We start from the raw sequence: 20873 nt of genomic DNA on the forward strand, positions 1-20873 counted from the left end.
AGCTGGAAGTGAGATAAGGCTGGGTCCTGCTACCCCGAGGACAGGGTAGTCTGAAGTGAAATCTAAGCATGGTGAGAAGCTGTCTGGGAATATTATGCAGGAGGGTGGCATGAGCTGACTGACTCAGGTGCTTGTTGGCCAGAATGGAGGAGCTAGAAAGAGGCAGAAAGGTTCCTCCAGGCCTGGAGAGGGCCACATGGCTGGAGAGCTGTAGTTGAGAGAACATGCTCACCAAGTGATTCTTGCAAAGCCTGGGAGGAATCGGGGCCCTTGGAAGGAAAGGGTCATGGTGCAGCAGCTGGGCAGTCAGGGACTTGAGAGGAACGGGGTCAAAGAGGGCAGTGAGAGTCCCATCAAGGTGTCATCAGTATGAGACACCCGAGGCATCCCAATGGAGAGTTAATTAGATGTTCAGAGGGAAAAGGCTGGTGGTCAGGAGAGCTATCAGGGCTAAAATATGACAGTGTTATACGGAGATGAATAGCTATTTTTATAGTTTATTTTTCAACTAGGTTAATATACATATTCAGTACGAAACTTAAAATATGCGCAAGGGTGAAAGCCTCTTCCTCCTCTACTGCCAGCCATCTGTTCTCCTCTTCAGGGCAGCACTATCACCAGAGGCGGTCCGCATATCTGCACTGTGTTGACTTAAAACACCCTGCGAATGAATGCTCCATTATCAGTATACTTAGTGCTGCCCCTCTCCCTGTAAAGGCTGTTGTAATTGATTTAACCTGCTCCTGTTGGGGTTATTCTAATCTCCCATTATTTCACCCAATGGATGGCCCTAACCCCATGACTTTTTGCTTACATTCCTACCAGGATTAATTCCTACCAAAGCAACTGCTGGGACAAAGGCTTTATATACAGTTATACTTTGACAGTACTGTCCACATGTTATTAACCTTATAAGGGAGAAAATTTATAACCACAAGGACAGATAATCTTATCAAATGTTTAAGAGCCATTTCCATATTATTTTCTGTATAGTCCAGATTCCTTGCCCATTTTCTATTAGACTCTGTCTTGTCAATTTGTAGCAACATTTTTTGGATGAGTTGAATTTCTTTTTCTCTACCTCAAATCTTTTCATTATATGATGCTTTCTGCCATGAAGAAGTTTGAGTGTTTGAATGCAAGTTTATAATTTCTTTGCCTGTGAGGTTTGTATCAAACTTAGAAAGGCTTTCTACTTCTGGAATTATATTTAAAAAACATTTCCCCATGTTTTCCTTTAGTTTTTTTCATTCAATCTTTCACATTTAAAATGGCTGATCCACCTGAAATTTATTTTGGTACAAGGTGTGAAGCAAGGGTTCAACTTTATTTTTCCAGATGGTATCCCCATTGTCACCCCCCCACCTGGGATGTCATCTTTATCACACACGAAGTTCCGGATGGGTTTGTGTGTTTCCAAACTCCCTATCCTTTTCCAATACTCTGTCTGTTTCCATGTACCAGAAGCACAGTTTCAATCATTATAGCTTTGTAATATGTATCAACATAGAGTAGGACCAGTCTTTCATTATACCTTGTTCCACAATTTCCTGGCCACTACCTGCTTTTTTAAATTTGAACTTTAAATAAGTTTGTATAATCCTTCCCAATAAACCTTCTTGGTATTTTTATTGGGAACATGCCAAATATCTAGACTGATGTGGAGAAAGCCAGCATCCCTGTAATGGATACAGTAGGCTTGTCTCTGTCAAGCCAGCCTCTGGGTCTCTAGAGGTCTTGCAAGTCATCCCCCACACACCTGTCACATGTATGTTACATTTATTCCTAGATATTTTACTTCACACACAGCCCCTTGGGGTGCTCTCCTGTGTGCCAAGGTATTCTGACTCACTCTTTAGGGCAATCTGACAAGCTCTGAACTTTCCAGGACTGTGTTACTGTGTACCCTGGCACCTCTAGGACCACACTCACAGCAGACAGGACAGCAAAGCTAGGGCACTGACTCCCCCATTCCAGCAAGGTGTGAGTACTTAGATTAATTCAGGTATATTTTATCACTTTAAGGATCCATGCAATGAGTGAACCTTGACTGGATCCTGAATGGAGGGGGGAGGGAAGAGATATAAGGCATTTGGGGGACAATTAAGAAATTTTTAATATGGACTCAATATCAGATTAAATTATGGAATGATTATAGATTTTCTTAGATATATAATGGTATTATAGATATGTCAGAGAAAGTCATTATTCTTAAGAAGCACACTGAAATATTTCAAGAAAAACTGTCATATCTGTGACTTACTCTGAAGTAAATATGGAAAATGTTAACAACTCATCAATCTAGGTGAAGGGTACAGCTGTTCATGTACCTATCTTTCAACTTCTCGGTAGGAGTGACATCTTTCAAAATGAGTTAGGGAGGAAAAAAGAGGCTGAAAGAAAAATAAAATACATATCCGTTCCTTTTTAGTTGTTTTTATCTAATTATGGATGTTTAATCCTTTATCACAGTCTTACCACTTTTCTGTTAACTCTTAAATTAAATAAAAATAAAAACTTAAAAGAGAAAGAAAAATTTAAAAGACGTTCACACCTCATACCCAGTAGGACAATCACTATCAAAAATAAATAAGTAAGTGTTGGTAAGGATGTGGCAAAATTTGGAACCCTTGTGCACTGTTGGTGGAAACGTAAAATAGCACAGCTACTGTGGAAAACAGTATGGCAGTTCCTCAAAAAACTAAATACAGAATTACCACACTATCCAGCAATTTCACTTCTGGGTATATATCTAAAAGAACTGAAAGCAGCTTTCAAAGAGATACTTGCACACTCATGTTCCTAAGAGCATTATTCACAACAGCTAACAGGTAGAAACAATCCACGTGTCCACTGACAGGTGAATGGTTACATAAAACACGGCTTATATACACAATGGAATATTACTCAGCCTTATAAAGGAAGGAAATTCCAACACATGCTTCAATGTGAATCTTGAAAACATTATGCTAACAGCCAGTTACAAAAGGGCAAATATGATTCCACTTATAAGAGCTTCCTTGAGTCATCGAATTAATAGAAACAGCAAGAATGGTGATTACCTGGGACTGGGAGGAGAAGGGAATGGGGAGTTATTGTTTAATGGAGACAGAGTTTTAGTTTTGCAAGATGAAAAAGTTCTGAAGATTGGATACACAACAGTGTGAATATATTTTCCTTATTTTTTTTATTTTATTTTTTACACCTACAGCACCTGGTTTTCCTAGGTGGTCTCCCATCTAAGTACTAATCAGGCCCGACCCTGCTTAGCTTCTAAGATTAGACAGGATCAGGCTTGTTCAGGGTAGCATGGTCGTAGACTGTGAATATATTTTAACATTACTGAGCTGTACACTTAAAAATAGTTAGGACGGTAACTTTCATGTTTTCTAAATCACGATTCCAAAAAAAAAAAAAAAAAAGAATGTTCACCAAGTACCCAATATCAGGGGACCGAACAAATAAGTGGAAGACACAAACACAGAACAAACACTCTGTAACACAAAGAGAATGAGGGCCACCTCGACAGCCAAGATGTCACAAGATGCCAGTGAGCTGCCTCTGATGTATGGTGGGAGGTACATTTCCTGTGCCGGCTTGTTTAGGCCCCCATTCCTCTTTCAAACCCTTGAGGCCAGGTGTGTTTCAGAATTCAGGTTTCAGCTGGAGAAACACTGTACCTGTGCCATACAGAAAGTCACGCTGCTGTAGGGTCTAGGTCAGTACCTCATATCCAAACATCTTAATATTTCCAAAGAAAAATATATAATGACTCACACCAAGGAGGATAAAAAAATTATTATCCTCTTATCAATTCAGGGAGTTTTGAGTTTAATTAATTTGTGCCAAAGTTTTATATATAAACACACACACACACGCACACACACACACACACGCACACATGTAAAGCCTCAAAAAAAATGGTGATGTAGACCACAGCTTTCACGTTTTCCCACAAAAATCAACAACTAGACAGCCTATCCACAAACAAAAACAGCTCTGGGAGACCTATAGAATACACTTATGAAGTTCAGCAACAAACAACAAAAACATCCAATTTCAGAGTTTTTGAGGTTTCAGAATTATGGACTTGTATTTGCAAAACAGTATATGAATGAATAGCAACGTTTAAAAATAGTTGCCATGGTGGCAGGGTGGGCAGGGGTAATGTGTCACTTCACTATTTTCCCACCTATTCAAAAGCATTTCAGCTGTGGGAATGGACGCTGAATATTATCATGTGCCCACTCACTGTGTCTGCAGATGGCTGTTATATGCTAGGTCACCTCTGATTAATGCCTTGCATCGTAAGAAAGATTCTCTAACATGAAACTGGCTTTCATTTCAGAACAAAGCCGTCCTGGGCCAGGTTCTGCTGCTCTGCAGTGACATCAGGCTCAGTGGAACTCTGAGTGCCCAGGTCTCACTGAAGATTTCACACTGTCATTCATAGACCAGCTGTACTTTTCTTTCTGTGTCTTCTGTCTAATTTTGATACCAATGTTATATAACTTTCATTAAAAAAAAAATGGAATCTTCCTTTTTCTCTGCTCTAAAAAAAATCTAAATAGCATATGAGTCCGTTCCTAAAAGGTACGACCGAGAAACATCTGGGCTTCCTGCTTTTGTGGAAATATAATTTCCTCTTCTGGGAGTAAAGTTATGTCAATTTGTATTTTCTATAAAATTTTATCCAAATTTTCAAAATCACAGGCACTAAGTTGAGCAAAGTAGTCTATAAATTCACAGATAATATGAAAACTCAGGGAGGGATGAGAAGGCCCAGGGAGGCTGTACATAGGACAGAGTCCTTGGGTCCCTCTGATGTATAGGGGTGGGGAGAAGTGTAGGAACCAACCCAGGAAAAGTAAACAGTAAGGTGAGCACAGGGTCACGGAGCCAAAAGAAACACATAATGGACAGTTATTAACACAAGCCAAAAAAGGAAGACCTAAGATGTGGTCTGACCATTCAATTCCTAAACTATGCAAGGGAGCACCTCACAGGACCAGGGCGATCCAACTCTCTGCTCCCAAGGGGTTAGCCTTCTGCAGGGAGGAGCTGGCTGTGAGAGCCAGGGGCTGGGAAAAGGTAAGGGACAACTAGAGAAGGCTCCCCAGAGAGAAGGCCCCTCCACAGGGCCTGAAAGGAAAATAATGATCTACAGGGAAGGAAAGGCAGAAAAGGGTGGTGTTGCTGAGAGTAACAGCAAAAGCACAGAGGCAAGAGAGCCTGGAGCATGACCAGACAACAGAAGACCTGGCTGTAGGTCTCCCCTAAAGAGGACAGGTAGGCAAACGGTGGAAGAGAAGACTGTTACGGGAAGATACACAGCTTCGGGACAGTGATTCTCAACCCTGTATCACCACACAAGGCGCATGAAACTTTACATCTCAAAAATGATTCAGCTCTGGGGAGACATAGAAGTATGTCCCACATGAAAAGTGATTCAGTTCTTCATAGAATGACTTAATGCAGTAAAAACTGTCCATTACACATTTCTTTTGGCTCCATGACCCTGTGCTCACCTTACTGTCTACTTTTCAGCCTTTGGTTCCCTTTTCCCTTGCTCAGTACTCAGAGGTCAGCATGTGTCCTTCCAGATCTGAAATGTGAGCTTATCTAACACATTCTCCCGTACTTTCCCACTCCCTAATGGACAGCACCCACCCTCCCTCTCAGCAGGCACTGGCCCAGCTGTTTACTAACAGCTATACTAGACACCCACGTAAAATAGGACCACTGTCAGGCCCCTTGCACCATATCGCTCAGCACCTGGCAGGACAGCCCACAGGACAGACACCTAGACGTCTACTAAGGGCCCAAGCTACAGGCCAACCCACCCTCCAAAGCCCTTTTCTCTACCCTTGCCCACATCTGACATTGCAAACCTTTCACATTTTCACTAGTTTTACTGGGGGAAAAAGTAGTCCTTTATCCTTTTAACCTGAATCAACTGAAACAAATAATAATAAACATGCCAAAGCTTGGGAATAATCTATTTCATGTGTAAACATATGTATGCACACACACACACATCTATGATGAGTCTAGATTCACCCAAAGTTGCTGTCATTTCCCCCATTCCCAATGAAATGGAGTGCTGGCATGCAGAGTGACCATGACTGAGAAGGGAACACCTGTCAGAGGCCCACCTGACAGTGGCTGTGGAAAGGGCTAGGAATCACTCCTGAGGATGTGGAAAGCCATAACAGGCTTTTTATCCAACAGTGGAAAGTAGTGTCTGTAACTGTCCTTTAAAAAGAATGGTGTGACAGTGAGTCAGGAAAGCCTGCATGGGGAAAGGAACTCCAGCCTGAAGGGCTTCGAGGGTGTACCAAGGAGGTCCTGCTGGCTCTAGAGCCCCTGTGGGCCTCTTCCACCCAGCCCCTAAGCTGGCTGTCCTTCTGCTGAGAGGGTGACAGTGTTGGGCCTTCTGAGCTGGCGGCTTTCAGCAACCCACCCCAACCACAGTCCTGTATGTTATCTCAAAACTCATGAAGGCCTCAGCTGAACCCGCCTGACATGAACTGAAGAGACACTGCTGTCCCTGCACATGTCTGTCCCAAGGCTCCACTGGGTCACACTCTCCATAAACTCCTCTGGAGACCAGGAGGCACTTAAATCATAAATAAATATTCTGATAGTTCCTAAAATCAAAAAGCGAGAACTACAATCAGGATTTAAAGACAAAACAATTAAACAGAATTGAAACTAAACGAAAGGACTTGGGTGGCCATGGGTGGGGCTCACTTCCTCTGAGCCTCATCTCGCCTGTGCAAAATGGAGGCAGTGGCACCAAATCTGCCCCGTGTGCCAAGTGCTGGGATGGGGTCATGCAGGAGGCCACGAACAACCCCAGAGGGTCACAGACTGAGACTTGAGGGGTGAGGGGATGTGAGGCAGGAGGTGGATGGCGAGACAAGGGCACAGAAGGGATGACTCTGCATACCATGTAGCTGTGTGGATCATGTACGTACAGGACTATTGGACCAGCCTTGGCTTCAGCATCCATAGGAACATAGGTCCTGAGAAGTGACCAGGGCTCATGTGAACTTTCAGTTGTTTTTACAAGAACATTGGGGCGGGGTGGGGGGCACAGAAAGATTGAGGCATAAAGTGTCATATGTCTTTAAAAAAGGTGTGTGTTTGAGTGAAGAGAAAGTAAATATTAAATTAAAAAATGTTAACAATCGGTATTCAGGTGTTCATAATACTACTCTTTCAACTTTTCCAGATTTGAAATTTTTTCAAAATGAAATGTTGGGAAGCCAGAGTAAAGTTACCAAGATACTATACTTATAGCAGAAAATTCATCTTATAAGGTACAATATTATAAGTGAAGCCAAGCATATCATCTTTAAAAGAAAAAAGAGAACATGCCTTAGAAAAGGGACAGTTAAAAGAAAAACAAACCCTAAGACCCCTTCTATTTCTCTTGCCAAACAAGTAGTGGGAACAACTTAGCGTAAGGGAGGCACATGGCGGCTTTTGGCTGGCCCCTCCAGCCCAATCACCATCAGTGCTAACACATCTATCCAGGGGAGCAGGATTACCTGTTATTTTACTTATGAGAACAAGTGTATGAAACTCACCTGAAATAATCACAGGACGCGGCCAGCAGGATCCGATGAGCCTCGATGTGTCTCCCTTCTACTACCAGGACAACGTCGAAGAGGATGCCGCTGTCCCGGAGAGCCAGCAGCCCCCTGAGCAGGGCCTGCGAGTGCTGCGCACTCCGGTAGGTATTGTTGACGCAGTGTGAGTGTGAAGGCTGAACGGGCAACTTGCACAGCTGGGTGAACTCCTGCTCCTCTGCCATCCTGACCACCACACCAGACTGCACCACCTCGGCCGTCAGCTGGCAAGACAAAGGGGACAGGGAAGGAGCCAGGGAGACAACGTCACACCCTGCACGACCAGCTCTGCTCCCTGTGGCACCTGCTTTACACCGAGCTTCTGTTCCTCCCTTCAGCTTAGATGTGCTTTCCCTGTAGTCTCAAAAGCCCTAATTTCCTATCCCTTCCCACTGCTTGTCCAAGCTTGGGACTTTCTTTCTGATGACCTGTGTCCCTTCATTGCCAAGAGTCTTCATCCCACTGTATCTCCTTTGGCATCGCTGTGAAATGAAGGGTTCTGGAGACAGACTAACCTGAACTGCAGCGCCTGCCCTACCATGGACTCACCTCATGACCAACCTGAGTCTCAGGTTCCTCAACTGAAAAAAGGGAAATAGTAAAGATGAATATGAAGCATGAGCACACACCAGGTTCTCAAGAGCTCTTCCTCTCTACCATTGAGCAAGAACAGAAGTGGGTTTCACCATGCAGGAATGAATGCATAAAATAACAATAGGTGGGTAGCTCCACAGTGTAGTGGTTAGCACACCTACTTTGCATGCAGAAGGTCCTGGGTCCGTGCCCCAGGTGGAGCCATAGAACACACCCCAGGTGTGCCAGGCCCCGGGTGCGCCAGGCCCCAGGTGTGCCAGGCCCCGGGTGCGCACCACAAGCGCGCAGGAGGTGACGCCCCACCTTCAGAGATCCAGTTCTTAAGAGGAAACAGCAACATCCATAGGTCAGGGGTAGAAGTGGGGGGCGGAATTAGAGGGGAAAAAAAAAAAGAGAAAAAAATTACAATAGGCATGTGGTTCTCCACATTTGTCCCAGGATCATTAAAGTCGCTAATATCATCTTTAATGAAATTAAAGAAGTGGGATCTTTGCCAAGAACAGCTAATGTGACCAACTACTGTCTTCTCTCATAATCCTGGGACATAAAGGTAGTTACTGTCACATCATTCTCTCTCCTGATCTGGGGAACAACTTTTTTGGTAAAGAAATTACACCCCGTGCTCCAAGGAAGAGCATTACTTCTTTTCCCTCCTTCTGCCTCAGGTCCATCTCTGTAAAGGTCCTTAAAGCAAATGCAGAGTTACTCTCTGTGGATGAATGTGTTAATAGATGAGTAACAAGGACTGGGGTTTGTTATCTAAAGGCATATTTTGCTTTCCTGGAACCTCATTAAAAGCAAGTTTTGCGTAACTTAGGGGTATAGGAGAGGGGGGTTGTCCATGGCCTGTAGGAACTTGGCCACACAGCAGGTGAGTGGTGGAGTGAGTGAAACTTATCTGTACTGGCAGCCGCTCCCCAGCGCTAGCACTGCCTCAGCTCCACCTCAGATCATCAGGCATTAAATTCTCATAGGAGCACTGGTCCCTGGTGCCAAAAAGGTTGGGGACAGTTTGGGGACAGCTGACTTAGATGGTCTATATGTAGGGCAATAAGAATTTGTGTTTGGAGGCAGACTGATCTAGACTCATATCTGTGCCCTCTCCCAAATACACACGCTGCTCACTAAGTGTGTTGTCTCAGATAAGTGACTTTTCCTCTTTGAGCCAACTTACTTACCTAGAAAATGGCGATAATCACAGCAGCTACTTTATTGGGATGTTATGTGAAGATGGATTATATAAAAGACATGTACAAGGCTTAGCGAAGTGCCTGGCACATAGTAAGTGATCAATAAAACGTAGTGGGTTTCATTGTTGTTGTTGTTTTTAAACTACAATAGACCTGAGTGGTGGTCGGGAAACCCAGGGGAGGGTCCAGGACCTGCCTTTTTTACTGAGATTCTGAAAGTCAAGCACAGTAGCTTCGACTGGACTTGGTGCAAATTAGAGATCATCTGCATCACATTTCAAATTCAAGGTTACTTTCTAATACTGGAGACAATATGTTAAAAAAAAAAAACAAAACTGATTTGAACAGGAGGCTCAAAAACAAACCAATAAAACAAACCTACTTCAAACACACTTCTACCATCCACTCTTAACCAACCAAAAGCAACCATGGACAGCTGGGTGCTCCAGGTCAGGGGGCAGCTAGTCCCATACCACACGGTGTAGCCAAGCTTCACATTCTCCAGGACACAGCACAGTCAACCAGCCAGCCAGTCAGCCAGACAGCTGGCCAGCAGCGGGCAGAGGCCTAGGAGCCACTTGCCACAGGGCCATGAACATCTCTATCTTCCCCACTTTCTGCTACTCCCCTATCAACTCCCACAGATTTGTTTCTTCTCTAATACCCTACTGTATCTTTACAAGGGAAAATGAAAAATAGATTCTACTCAAAACTTACCAAAAAGAAGCAGCCTCCCTCCTCATAACTGGGGCTCAGGAGCACGTCCCCATTGCCTCCTCCTCTCCCTTGGGACCTGTTTCCTATGAACCCTCCACTGCTTCCCATCCAACAAGGCTCAATTCTCCTCTGTGCTGGCCCCTCAGTCTGGCTCTTCCCACTCACTCCTTCTTCCCTACCCTCGAGTGAAGCCTTTCTAACCAACTTTTCTTGCCTGAGGTATTTTGCCCTTTTGTGACCTCTTTCCATCAGTCAACACACCTGCCCAGCCCACTCTTCTTTCCCAAGAGCCTTCCCACTGCATTCTCCATCGTACCTGCAACTTGCCGCCTAATACAACCAGCAGCTCTCCAAGTTAGTCTAGTTTTGTTACTGGTACAACTACCATTTCCATGTCAGAAACCTTATGGTATCAATTATCTCTTTTTCTTACATCCACCCCTTACATTCTAGCAGATGCTCTAGTGCCATTCTGACATCTCAGACAGCCATCCGTTATTCCTCCATAGCCACCAATTTGGGTCAGATCATAGCAATGATGCTCCAACCAGTTTTTCACTTCCTGCCACATCCTCCCCAGCTCCCCAAAATGCACTGAGTGTACCACCTGACTTCTGCTATAGCTCTCTGCCTCCTAATTGGGGCTCCCCATGATCTGGCTCAAAGCACTCTTTCCCCTGTACTTTGTCACTAGCCCTTCGACCAAAAGGGACACCTGTTATCCTCTGAACACCTTCAGACTCCCTCCTACGCCTTTCTGTCTCTTTTAACCCCAAATTGATCAGGTCTAGTTCAATCACTTCTCCCTCTATGCATCGAGAACACTAAAGGACTGCTCCGCCACTAAAGTTATTCTATCTACCCACACAAGGAGATTCTGTCTCCTTGAAGGGAAGGCTAGGGCTGTGTCTCTCACATCTCAAAGCCCCATGGCTGGTTGCTCCACTTGCCAACCATGCATCTCCGGGAACTTAGCTCTTTATCGTCAAGCATCAGCTTCCTTCTCAGCACAACCACCAAGGACCCAAGAGCATCTCCTCTGGGGGTGGCTATGAGGAATGTCCCAACAGCCATCAAGCCCCAACCCGTACACCCCGCAGGTTCCCATCCACTGTAAGCACAGCAGCCCCTCTGCCCTCTTGGAAAGGGATGGCCTTACTGCAAGTACAAAGAGTACTGTACAACAGGAAAATTGCCATCTTGGGCAGGCAAAGCACATTTATCAAGCACAATTTAAAGAATTAAGCTAGGTGCTGAGGGAGGTGTGAAGAAAAATGTACCAATTCCTGGCTCTGAAGGAGCACAGCTTGGAGAACAACAAATTCAAGTCTGCCTATCACGGCCTTGTTCATAAAGCAAGCACTGGCCATGACCAAAATGTCCATCCTCGGGGGAATGGGTGTTGTGGCACCATGATTCCTCAGAATACCAGACAACAGTTAAAATGAGCCAACTATAACTCAAGCTAGTCACCTACGAGGAGAAATCTCAAAGCCACGTGGAGAAAGAACAGCACTCTGCAGAATACAGGGAGGACAATTTCCTTTACAGTTTGAAAACACACAAAACACTGTCCAGTATTGCTTGCAGTGGGTGCTAGGGTATAGACACAATATAGGAATTCAGGGTCATGATTATCTCCAGGAAAAAAAAAAAGGAATGTTTCATGTCTTTAAAAAATCGATTAAGATGAAACATTAGGATGTAATAGAGATGGTATGTGATTGTACTTTTCTGTTAGTGTGAAATATTTAATAATTGAATTCTCGAACTTATTTTTGAATATGTAATATTCATGTGATTCAACTTCAGAAAGTACAAAAAAGGTACAGTGTATTTTGAAACTTAAATTTCCCTCCTATCTATGCCCCGACCAAATCCTCTCCCAGAGGAAACTATTACTCTACTTTGCCACACGCCCTTCCAGGTGGCATTTAGAGTCGCAAGTCACAGGACAATCTGTCAATCTACATTTCCTCCCCTTTTATTAGCTTTTACATATAACTTCATATATCTCTCACAGTTCATTGTATGGATAATCTATTTTACTTAATATCTGGGTTTCCTCCAATTGTTTGCTGTTGCAAACAATTTTGCACTGAAAATTATTAGATGAGCCAAATATGCAGCACTTATCATAGGAAAATTTCCTATATATAGAACTGCTGGATTGTTTTAATTTTAATGTGTTTTAATGGATATTATTAAAATTCCCTCAATAAGATTGTGCCAATTTATTTTCCCACCAGCAAAGTAGAAGAACCTGAATCCAACTACTGTCTAGCTCACCAATAGTGTTTCTTTTTAATCTTTGTTGACTTAACAGTTGAAAAACAGCATTTCACAGTGTAACTAATTTTGATAGTTGACAAAATCTTAAAAAATTAAGTGGAATGCAGCACATCTTTTGATTCCTTTCCCACACCTGTTTTTCTGAAATAAAGAATGTTCTTAGGAGCTCACTTGGTGACACCTTCATTCTCCTATTTTAAGAGGGTTACTCTATGATGAAGCCCTTCCCTAGATTAAGTACCTCTAGCCCAATAACATTCTAGTCATCACAAGGAAGCCCTCCTCCCAAATTCTGCACTGTTCAGAGCTTAAGGGCTTAAGAGGGGAGCAAGAAGGAAGCTTTATGTCCCAAGTAGGTAAAACTTGAAGGACATCAATCGAATTTTTATGACCTCATGGATGACAGTCAAAAGCATTTTTGAGGATTTTCAATTCAACACCATCCACTGAGTAGGCACCTTCAGTCTTCTGTAGGCCCCCAGTGACTGCCCTTAATAAACCCCAATATTTGGCAGCACGAAGCAAGGTCTGCAACAAAGAGACAGCTCGGGAAGAGAGATGGGGTGGGTCCTAATTTCCAGACGGAGGAGCTTTCATAGGGGTGCCGACTTGGATGCGCTCTGGAATGAGTCTCCCAGAAAGCAGAGTCAGAGCATCTTGGCGCGCCAAACCTGCGGCCCTGGCCCTGCTTCACTAAGGCCCGGTGCGAAGGAGGCCCTAAAGAGGAGCCGGGGCAGGAGGTGGTGGCGGCCCCGCGGTTCTGGCCCGCCTAGGAATGGAAACAGAAAATAAAAGCGGCCGCCGCTTCAAGACCTGGAGATTTTACACTGACAGCGCGACATCGAGATTCTCTCAGGAAACCGCGCGAGCTGGCGACGCTGGGCTCCCTCGGCTGCAGCTCCTGGAGAACCGACCCTCGGCCCGGACGCGCGCCTGAGGAAACTGAGGCCCGCGGGCCGAGGTCCAAGGTCACCCCAGGTGGCAGCAGTCTAGACCTGACCCGCCCGCCTGTTGCAGGACCTGCCTGCACAGCGTCGAGGGTCACGGCCGCGAAGGACCTGCCACCGGCAACAACGCCAGCCGGGAGCCAGGAGGCAGGAAAATCCCTCAGCCGCGCGGAGGCCCAGGCTTCCCGCCTCGCTGCCTCCAGGGGTCCCGGCCGCCGCGCCCCCGCCACGTCAGGCCGCAAGCTCTCCTCGGGCCGCCATCCCCGCGCCTCCGGCCTGTGCCTGTCCCCGCGTCCCCGCGACCCCGCTACGCTCGCCCAGGTCCCGCACCCCCACCCGCCGCCTGCTGCCCGCGCTCCCAGCCGCCGGGGGCGCCGGGTCCGCGCCTCGCAGCTCACCTGGAGCCGCCGCACGCCGAGGCCGCACTTGCGGGAGGCGGGAGGCGGGAGGCGGGCGGCGAGAGGCGGGGGCGGGGTGGGCGAGGGGCCACGGGGCGGGGCCTCAAGCGATCACGTGGTCACGACGCGCAGGCGCTAGGCAGGCGCCGACTGAGGCCGTGGGAGGTGCCAGGTCGGGCCGGAGGCGGTGGGCTGTGTACACAGGCAGATGCGGTCTGCAGCGTCCTTGCGCGGGTTCGGCTTGGGTCCTGGCTCAGCGGAGAAGGGCCTCCGCCGCCTGGGTGACCTTGCGTCTCCGCACCTGGCACATCTCCTAGCACTTAGAGGGACTGCACGAATGAATGAGTGAATAACTGAAATAATGCCTTTAACGAAAGTCGCACCTCGTAAATCTATTTACTCCTTCAAGGGTCGCCTTCTCATGCCCTCCTTCACTTCCCTCCTGGTTCCCCCTCTCCCTCTTTTCCTACTCATTACCCCCTCATTCATTACCTCACTCCCTCCATCACTCCCTCTCTCTTACTCACACAGTTATTTCCTCTCTGCTTCCCTCTCTCCCTCACTTAATCCTTCCTTGCCTTCCTCTTCATCCCTTTTCACTCATTCACTTCCTCCCGAGTCCCATTAAGTCGAATGTGACTCTGCTGATTGCCTGCCCTCTGCTGGATGTTCAGGAGAGGAGATAAACAGCCAGCATGAACAGGTATTTTCCTATTTACTAAGATTCTGGAGTAACTCCAATTCCCAGCCCAAAGGCCTGGTCTGGTCCCAGCAGTCTGCCAGGAGGCTCTCGGCATTTATTTTTCTCTACCGTACTTCCAGGAGGATCCCATCCTCCAAGGCTCATCTGTAATGAATGCATCTAGAAGTTAGAGCCAGCAGAGTCTTATGATATAGGGTCAGGGTGTCCTCTGCCACGGATGGTCTGCAGTTAAAAAGAAAAGTGGAGAAAGAAGAATATAGAAGAGAAAGAAAATAAATGAAAGAGAAACACTGTCCGGCTGGGCCTAAAGAGCTGCCTGGGGGTCCAGACAAGGGCCAGAAGATCAGCCTCCAGGAGCAGAGGTTCTCGATGGAAGTGGGCATCCAGGAAGGCTTTCCGGAGGAAGTGACCACTTCATATGTGTAACAGAGGACTTTTGGGAAGTGGAAAAAGCATTCCGTGAAAAGGACTGTCAGCAAAGGCTTGGAAGAGATTTCAGTGAAGTAAGTGATCAGGTTTCCAAGAGTTTATAAGACTAAAGAGAAAGTTTAGGTCAGACTGTGTCCTGGAATGGATGTGGCCCTGAGGGCAGCCTTCAGCCAGGGCAGGCAGATACCAACATGGGTTACAGAGCCTGGACTGAGAGTAGGAAGAAGCTGAACAAAAAGGAAGTAGGGGAGTTGTGGCCTCAGGCAGGCAGGGAGTGAGGACTAGGGCAGTGCTGGCTGGAAATCTGGAAAAGAGACAGGTTCCCCACTACACTTGAGTGATGGGTGAGGAGGGGTGAGCTCAAGAGATAGTAGGAGACAGTAGGACTACCCCAGTCACAAACAGGCTGCAGGAAGAGTAGGTTTTGAGGAAGACAAGGCCCACCTTGGCTCTAGGCAGGCTAAGGAGTCTGCAGATGTCCAACTAACGGCCTTTCTAAGGGAGTCAGGCTAGAGGCAAGGTCACGGGCATATCATGCACTTTAGCTGGAAGTGATCCATCAAACCAGAACAAGTATGAGGAAGAGGAGAGTGGGCTGAGGGTAGAGCAGGAGGCACACTGGTGTTCTAGAGGGCACCCAAAGAGCAAGAACCCACAGAGGGAACAGAGGAGGCATAATCTCAAAGGCCCAATGGGGCCCGGTGTGAGGGTGGCCCCAGAGGGAAGAGGATCAGCAACAGGGAGGCTTTTGATGTGTTCACAGGAGCCCTTTTCTCAGAGTGGCAGAAGCTGGTCTGCAGTGACAGGTGTGAAAGGAGGTAAGGACAGGAAGACTGAAGGGATGGGCCTGGTGTGTGAGATGAGGACAGATGGGACCACAGCTTGACGGGGGAGACTGAAGGAGAGCACGTTTGGGGTAGAAGGGGAGGAGCTGGTAGGTAGAGGAAGTGAAGATAAGCGATGGGGAGGAGACCAGGAGGAGTGATGTGTTGGTCAGGACTGAGGGGAAAGGTCATTCCCCAGTCTTCTCTGAACTAGAGAGAACATCATCTCAAAATACACCCTGAGCAAGTCAGTGGTTCCCCAACTGGAAAGTTCTAGAGGAGGGGAGTAACAAGATAGGTCAAGGTCTCAGAAGCTGCCCTCCCCTGGATGTGTTTGCTTCCTAGGACATCCTCTGTTTCCTGAAGGTACAACCTTTATCTGCTGCTTCATAGCAGGGCGGGCACTCAATAAGGTACTAAATAAATATAAATCAAGGGAATTTGAATAGAGATAAATAATAGACAAAGAGACTGCTTAAAGGACTGGTATAGATAATGGTAGACTTTTGAAGCCTCAAACCAATGGGAGATATCTCAAAGGAAAAGACAAACACACTTGTCAATGAAACAATTTGATCACAGTCATCTCAAACAAAAAACAATTGAGGAAACTTTTGTAACAAAATTGACAGCAAGTGGTAAGTAGTCTTAATATATAAATAATTCATTCAAAATAAGAAAAGATTAAGGTTTCAATAGTAAAAATAGAAATTAACATAAACAGATAACACTCAAAAGAGGGCAGATAACTGAATACCTGAGAGAATCATCAATATCAGTGAAATTAAAATAAATGCAAATGACAAAATTAGTGAATATATTTGCAACATATACAACAGACAAAAGATTATTATCCAGAACATCTAAGGAACTTGAAAAATCAATTAGTCAATCAGCCAAAAAAAATGGTAAAGGATATTTACTAAAAATTTACAGAAGAAGTCTATGGCCATGCCACCCTGAACATGCCCAATCCTGTCTGATATCAGAAGCTAAACAGGGTCGGGCCTGGTTAGTACTTGGATGGGAGACCACTTAGGAATGCCAGGTGCTGTAGGCGTTAAAAAAAAAAAAAAAAAATCACAGAAGAGGAAGTCCCAGTGCATGTAAACAAAGGAAGTACAGTTCAATCTCATTAATAATACACGTTTTTACACATAGAAAAAAAAATTCTGACATTTGTTAAAACAGGATGACTATTCAGTAAGACTATTGCAAGAGGTATATGTCAATAAGAGAGATTGAGCTCAACTCTGAATACAGCAAAGACAGCTGAGGATTTATAACCAGGAAGCAGATTTGAGGGGGTCAGTGGATGTAAAATTACTAAAATGAGACATCAAGAGTAGGGGTATTATTGCTAAACTGGCCTAACAGGATTATTAAAGTTGGGGGTGGAAGAGCTTGATCAGATATCAAGGGTAGGGGGATTCTCCCTAAACTGATCTACTAGAATTCTTTGCTAAGACTGGCCTAGACAACTCAGAGAGTTGAGGCCTAGTCAAGAAGAGGGCTCAAGAAGCCTGACTCAAGTTTGGTCAAGAAGAGAGTCTTTGTCAACATTAATGTGACAAAGTATAAAATAGGTTGAGATTAAGCATTGGTTAATAAGGGCAGGAGTGTACATACATTGCTAATGGGAATATAAATTGGAACAGCCAACTTGGAGCATATAGTGGTTTTAAACTATGTCTGCAAATTCTTTGACTTGCTTACCTTCAGAAGATAAAGCCCAATCTTCCTCCCTTAAATGTGGCCTGGACTTAGTGATTGGCTTCTAAGAAATAGAATGAGGCAGAAGTAAAAGCATGTGATTTTCAAGGCCACAACATAAAAGGCATTACGGCTTCTGTCTTGCTCAGTTTGCAGGGAGTGAGCCACCGTTTGATGAAGACACTCAAGCAGTGCCAAGCAGAGGTCTCCATGGAACTGAGACCTCTGTCAAAACCAACACCAACTGTCAACCAGGAGCAGGCTGCGTTGGCAGATCCTCCAGCCCCAGTTAGGGCTTTCAGAGGACTATAGTCCTCTGAAGTCCAACATCTGCCTTGAACCTCAGGAGAGGCTGAGTCAGAACCTGGCAAAACAGCTCCTAAATTCTTGCCCCACAGAAACTGTGAAAGATAATATATGTTTATTACTGTCTTTTTCAGCTGGTCAGCTCTGGCAGTTTCATTTTCTGTGGTTTCAGTTACCCATGGTCAATCATAGTCCAAACATAATAAATGAAAAATTCTAGAAATAAACAACTTATAAGTTTTAAATCGTGCACCATTCTGAGTATCAGCATAAAATCTCACACCTTCCAGCTCCTTCCCACCCAGTAAGTGAATCCCTTTGTTCAGCATCTCCACACTGTAGGTGCTACCTGCTCATTAGTCACTCAATAGCTGTATTGGTGATCAGGTCAACTATGGTGGTATCGCAGTGCTTGTTTTTAAGTAACCCTTATTTTATTTAATGATGGCCTCAAAGCCATTTGCAAAACTTTTATTACAGCATATTGTTATGGCAATTCTATTTTATTATTAGTTATTTTGTTATCTCTTACTGTGCCTAATTTATAAATTAAACTTTATTATAGGTATGTGTGTATAGGGAAAAAAAACATACTAGCCAACTATAATTTTAAAAAGCCCGTAGTGTCACTGAACCAAAAGCTGTGTGCCTAACGCTTCAAAAGGCTAAACTCAAAATTTCAGAGTTTGGGTTAAGGTCAGATTTATTGATCAAGATGGCACCAACCAAGAAGATGGGAGACCTAGTGGTGTCACAGATCCATCTTAAGAAAGTACAGAGTTCAGGCTTCTTATAGTCAAGGAAAGAGGAAATGGGAGGGGCAAGAGGTGATTGACAACCCCATTTAGGTGTCAGCAGGGGTCTAAGGAACATTGTGCTTAGTCTGTTGACCCTAATAAGATGTGAGTCTGGTCAAGAGGTTCCTGCAAATCTTTGATAAACAATCATTACCTATTTGGGAGAGGCACTTTCTGGTAAGGGGCTTGTTCTGTAAAACTCAAGCCTCAAGCAGAATTCCTCTAATGATTAGCAGGTCTGTATGCAAGACTAAGCAGAAACTATTAGCCTGAAGGTCATGAGAACAAAGCAGGCTTGAACAAGATAGAGTCAGAGAGGCATAGAATTTCAGTGTGTTACAATAGTATACATAGGGTTCAGTACAATCCTTGGTTTGGTTTCAGGAAGCCACAGATAAGGGGGACTACTGCAATTTGTTATGAACAGGATTAAATAACCAATACTTAGAAAAATTGGCAATAGCTATTAACATTTAGATAAAATATAAAGTGGCTCTCTGCAAACCAACAATTCCACTCTGGATATCTATATTGAAGAAATACTCCTGAGACGGAATCAAGACAGCACAGCAGAGGATATTTATTACAGCATATTTTCAATTGTGAAAAAGTGGAACCAAAGTGAATATCCATGAATAAACTACAGTGTCTTGGTGCTGTGGAATGACCTGCAGCGAGTGATCTAGGAGCTATGATGTAGCAATAATTCATTAATTGACAAGGACAAGTTGTGGAAAGATACACATTATATCATTTACGCAAGACACAACCAGCGCTTTGAGGACTGAAGCCAGCCACAGCCTTCAGCTCACTGTCTCCATCAAGATGACTACTTATAATGCCACACTGTCCAAACAGGACTTTATTTGGGAAGATAAAGTTGCAAATAACTGTGCTGTCTCCTTCAGGAATTTCCTGAGAATCCATTTATCTGAACAATAGGCTACTCAACTATTCACCATCACAGGGAATAGTCCCATCTCACAACAACAGAGAGCTCAATTGAGCATCTTCAAGGCGGGTTTACTCTTCATGGCTGCTTCCAACCCATCAGCCAGCAGTGCCCATCACTCCAGAACTATTCTATCACGAGCTCTGCCCAATATACTCAAGGTCCAACACTGAAAGACCTGCCCCCCAAAGCCTTAGAAACATTCTGCTTTGACCTCCACCTCCTGCACAATTCCATTCTCACACACACAAAATCAAAAATAATTTCTTAATATCAAATAGTCAAGTGATCACATTTCCAAATTACCTCTACATGTTCTTCTTTGTTGCTTTTTGAAATTCATTTGAATCAAGATCCAAATGAGGATCTTGCATTGCAGGCAGTTGAGATGCCTCTAAAATCTCTTTTAATCTTTGGGTTTCTCCTCCATCTTGTATTTTTCTTCTTGTTGAAAAAATTGGGTCCTTTGTTGTAGCTTCCCCCAGGCTAAATTTCACAACATGACATGTATAGGAAGAACATGGCTGTTGGGCCAAACAGGTAAGCCCTGGTCTAAAAATTAATAAATGTAATTTAGATTCCTCACATCCCCCTACAAAACACAGCCAAAACAACAATGAAAGTCTACCTGTTCACTATTTTTATGCAGCGTTGAAAGGTAGTTGCAGGAAAGCGAGGCCCAAATGATGTGGGCACAATACCGGGCACACAGTAGGTACTCATAAATATTTGATAAATAAACAATCTCTTCATAGCATCCGCTTAGATAGCTGGCAGTTTGGTGTGGCATTCCCAGGGGTGAGGATCTCCTGCACTTGGTGAGGCCAGCACACAGTAGGGTCGCAGGAAATGCAAGCAGCCAGACGCAGGCCAGCTGTAGGCAGCACCGGTTGTGCTACATGGCCAAGACTGCTCCGCACCCTTAACTCAGGGTATCTGGTGTCACCGCCTCGAGCGACAGCTGTGCCGGAGAAATGCAAGAGACTTGGGGGACCCTGAAGGTTCCAAAGATGCCCCGCGCACTCAGAGGAACTCCATTTCCCACAGGCCCGCGCGCGCGACTCCATTTCCCACAATTCTTGCTCCGCTTCCGGCGCGGCCGACGCGCCGTGGACAGTTTCCGGGTTTGGGCCTGGCGCTGAGGTTGAGGCGGCGGCGGCGGCGGCGGCGGCGGAGTGGGACGCAGGAGGTGGAAGCTGGAGGACCGGCATGGACGTCTCGGGGCAGGAGACCGACTGGCGGAGCGCTGCCTTCAGGCAGAAGTTGGTCAGTCAAATGTGAGTAGAGGCCGGGGCGGCGGGCGGGATCGCCGGCCTCCCCCCGCCCCCCTGCGCTCATCCCCCCTCGCGCGGCGGGCGAGGCCCGCGGGGGGAC

The 20873-nt window shown here is 45.4% G+C and overlaps 2 protein-coding genes and 2 pseudogenes across 7 annotated transcripts in view; 2 read left to right on the forward strand and 2 right to left on the reverse strand.

Annotated features, from left to right (window-relative positions):
- KLHL22 (kelch like family member 22) overlaps positions 1 to 13840 on the reverse strand; it is a 34528-nt gene extending 20688 nt beyond the window's left edge. The window contains exons 1-2 of one of the 2 annotated variants that reach the window (XM_016120193.2): positions 13776 to 13840; positions 7596 to 7861 (exon numbers count right to left, since the gene is read on the reverse strand). In XM_016120193.2, coding sequence (XP_015975679.2) covers positions 7596 to 7822 — 227 coding nt within the window. In that variant the 5' untranslated portion in view covers positions 7823 to 7861; positions 13776 to 13840. Of the gene's footprint in view, positions 1 to 7595; positions 7895 to 7926; positions 12738 to 13775 lie in introns of those variants that run through there. The other variant, XM_036221545.1, reaches the window with a different exon arrangement.
- On the reverse strand, positions 3203 to 3321 carry LOC118603587 (annotated as a pseudogene).
- Positions 13841 to 16672: 2832 nt separating the features above from the next.
- On the forward strand, positions 16673 to 16791 carry LOC118603518 (annotated as a pseudogene).
- Positions 16792 to 20619: 3828 nt separating this feature from the next.
- The window catches only part of MED15 (mediator complex subunit 15), a 55894-nt gene continuing 55640 nt past the window's right edge, over positions 20620 to 20873 (forward strand). For 4 of the 5 annotated variants that reach the window (XM_016120137.2, XM_036221542.1, XM_036221543.1 and 1 more), the window contains exon 1: positions 20621 to 20776. In XM_016120137.2, coding sequence (XP_015975623.2) covers positions 20709 to 20776 — 68 coding nt within the window. In that variant the 5' untranslated portion in view covers positions 20621 to 20708. Of the gene's footprint in view, positions 20777 to 20873 lie in introns of all 5 variants that reach the window. The other variant, XM_016120139.2, reaches the window with a different exon arrangement.

Source organism: Rousettus aegyptiacus, unplaced genomic scaffold (genome assembly GCF_014176215.1).
Source record: "Rousettus aegyptiacus isolate mRouAeg1 unplaced genomic scaffold, mRouAeg1.p scaffold_m13_p_5, whole genome shotgun sequence".
NCBI classification, from domain to species: domain Eukaryota; kingdom Metazoa; phylum Chordata; class Mammalia; order Chiroptera; family Pteropodidae; genus Rousettus; species Rousettus aegyptiacus.